The sequence below is a fragment of the Sinocyclocheilus grahami genome, unplaced genomic scaffold (genome assembly GCF_001515645.1).
Source record: "Sinocyclocheilus grahami isolate Dianchi unplaced genomic scaffold, SAMN03320097.WGS_v1.1 scaffold1239.1, whole genome shotgun sequence".
Lineage (NCBI taxonomy): Eukaryota > Metazoa > Chordata > Actinopteri > Cypriniformes > Cyprinidae > Sinocyclocheilus > Sinocyclocheilus grahami.
Window position 1 is genome coordinate 115,451 of NW_015506418.1, and position 2,500 is coordinate 117,950.

At 44.2% G+C, this 2,500-nt stretch overlaps 1 protein-coding gene across 2 annotated transcripts in view; it reads left to right on the plus strand.

The window, feature by feature from the left end:
* The window catches only part of LOC107568397 (target of Myb protein 1-like), a 14,395-nt gene that overhangs the window by 8,922 nt on the left and 2,973 nt on the right, over window positions 1-2,500 (plus strand). The window contains exons 11-15 of one of the 2 annotated variants that reach the window (XM_016254369.1): window positions 56-125; window positions 297-372; window positions 461-514; window positions 1,608-1,667; window positions 2,112-2,148. In XM_016254369.1, coding sequence (XP_016109855.1) covers window positions 56-125; window positions 297-372; window positions 461-514; window positions 1,608-1,667; window positions 2,112-2,148 — 297 coding nt within the window. The remainder of the gene's footprint in view (window positions 1-55; window positions 126-296; window positions 373-460; window positions 515-1,607; window positions 1,668-2,111; window positions 2,149-2,500) is intronic. The other variant, XM_016254368.1, reaches the window with a different exon arrangement.

Sequence of the window (2,500 nt, forward strand, 5' to 3'; positions counted from 1 at the left end):
TGGTTCTGTGAGATGTGTGTGTGTGTGTGTGTGTGTGTGTGTGTGTGTGTGTCAGCGCTTGAAGATGAAGAGTTTGACATGTTTGCTCAGACGAGGAGCAGCTCGCTGGCCGAACAGAGGAAGAGGTTTGTGTTTGACGATCATCTGATGAGAGTGTCTTCTCCTAGAGCTCAGGTGAAGTGAGATCTGATGCTGTGCGTGTGCGTGTGTGTGTGTGTGTGTGTGTGTGTGTGTGTGTGTGTGTGTGTGTGTGTGTGTGTGTGTGTGTGCGTGCGTGTGTGTGTGTGTGTGTGCAGTGTGCGGTACGAGGATCCCGGCGCTGTGGAGGGTCTGGCTGAAGCTTTGGACACACGTCTGCAGGTCACGGCAGGGGTCAGTACACACGTGTGCCTCTCATCACACTGATCACGCGAGTATCTCACTGTGATTGACATGCTGGAGTGTGTTTGTGTGTGTGAAGGGCTCTGAGAGCAACTGGGTCCGTCAGTCTCAGTGGATTTACAGCAAGGCTCTGGTGGGTTTCAGTGACGTCACTGGAGTCGCCGCTACTCCTGATTCAATGAGATACAAACTGCAGCAAATATCAGAAAAAACATGTTAAATCACAGAACAGCTTATGTAAATGTAGAACCTTCAGATTTTATCTAGAATTATGCTTTGCATATATTTGCATCTGGTGTGAAATTAGGTTTGTGGGGTTGATTTAAAGAATCGTTCACACAAAATTAAAATGTGCTCACCCTCAGGTCATCTGCGATCAGGATGAGTTTGTTTCTTCATCAGGTTTGGAGAAATGCAGCACTGCATCAGTGTCTCAGCAATGGATGCTCTGCAGTGAATGGGTGCCGTCAAAATGAGAGCTAAAAAAAACAGCACAATAAGCCACAGCACTCCAGTCCATCAGTTAACATCTGGAGAAGACACAAGCTGAAACACATCCAGCATTAAGACGTGTTTTAACTCAAATACGAGTCTATAATCCATAATAACGAAAAAGTGCATCTGCTGTTGTCTCTCATATGTGTTCAGAGCTGTTTAAACGCTGCTTGATCTGTGCAGATTTCTCTCCTGATTCACACCAGAACACTGACTCACTGGAGGAAGCGTTATTATGGATTATAGACTCTATGTATTTGAGTTAAAAACGTCTTAATGCTGGGTGTGTTTCAGCTTGTCTTCTCCAGATGTTAACTGATGGACTGGAGTGCTGTGGATTACTTGTGGATTATTGTGATGTTTTTATCAGCTCTCGTTCTGACGGCACCCATTCACAGCAGAGCATCCATTGCTGAGACACTGATGCAGTGCTACATTTCTACAAACCTGATGAAGAAACAAACTCATCCTGATCTCAGATGAACTGAGGCTAAACACATTTACAGCTCATTTTAATTTTTCAAGTCTTCAGCTGACAGTGGAACACTGATGGTCAGATGTCTGTATAATCTGTATGATTTGCATGTGCTGATGGATGAATGGACACTATTTAAATTTGCAGTCAGCTTTAACATCATCAGTGGATCACATGATCAAAATGTGACAATCACAAGAGATCTTGTGTCGTTTCCTGTTTGTAAGCAATGATTGTGGTGTTTTTGTCGTGTTAGGCTCCAGCTCCACACAGCTCAGCCATGGATGAAATAGAGAGGTGGTTGTCTGCTGAGATGGTAAAGAGAGTTTCAGTCCTGCTTTAACACACTTCACACTCAGATCGGTTCATGTGAGCGTAACGCTGAGCAGCAGCGCCATCTGCTGGAGTCACAGCACTGCGTACACTGCAGTGTTACAATCATGGCATACAACCACACTCTACTCACTGTTCCTGCAGTATTCAGCTTGTGTGCTGTGCAGTGTGCACAGTGTGTCTGTATGCAGAGAATACAGCAGCGCTCACTGCACTGAGTACTGCGTGCTGTAATGCAGAGCACATTCAGTGACATCTGCTACGATTTATCTCTCCTGATTCATTATCTGCCATAAATACAAAAAAAGCTCAATAATCATATTTATGATGATAAATGGAAGCCATTCACGTGCAACATATTGAAATGATGATGACATATTCACATACCGCTGGTTTATTGTTTATCATGGATGATGATGTTTTTCAGCCTGATGTTGATGACAGTGAAGGTGTGACCAGTGAAGGTGAGCGTCTGCTGATGTTTACTACTCATGATATCTGATTCACTCACTCACACACACACACACACACACACACACACACACATACTCACTCATACACACACACACATACTCACACACATACACGCACACACTCTCACACATACACGCACACATTCTCTCACTCACAAACTCACTCACTCATACACACACACACACACATACGCACTCATACACACACACACACACTCACTCATATACACACACACACACACACACACTCTCATACACACACACACACACACTCATATACACACACACACACACACACACTCTCATACACACACACACACACACTCATATACACACACACACA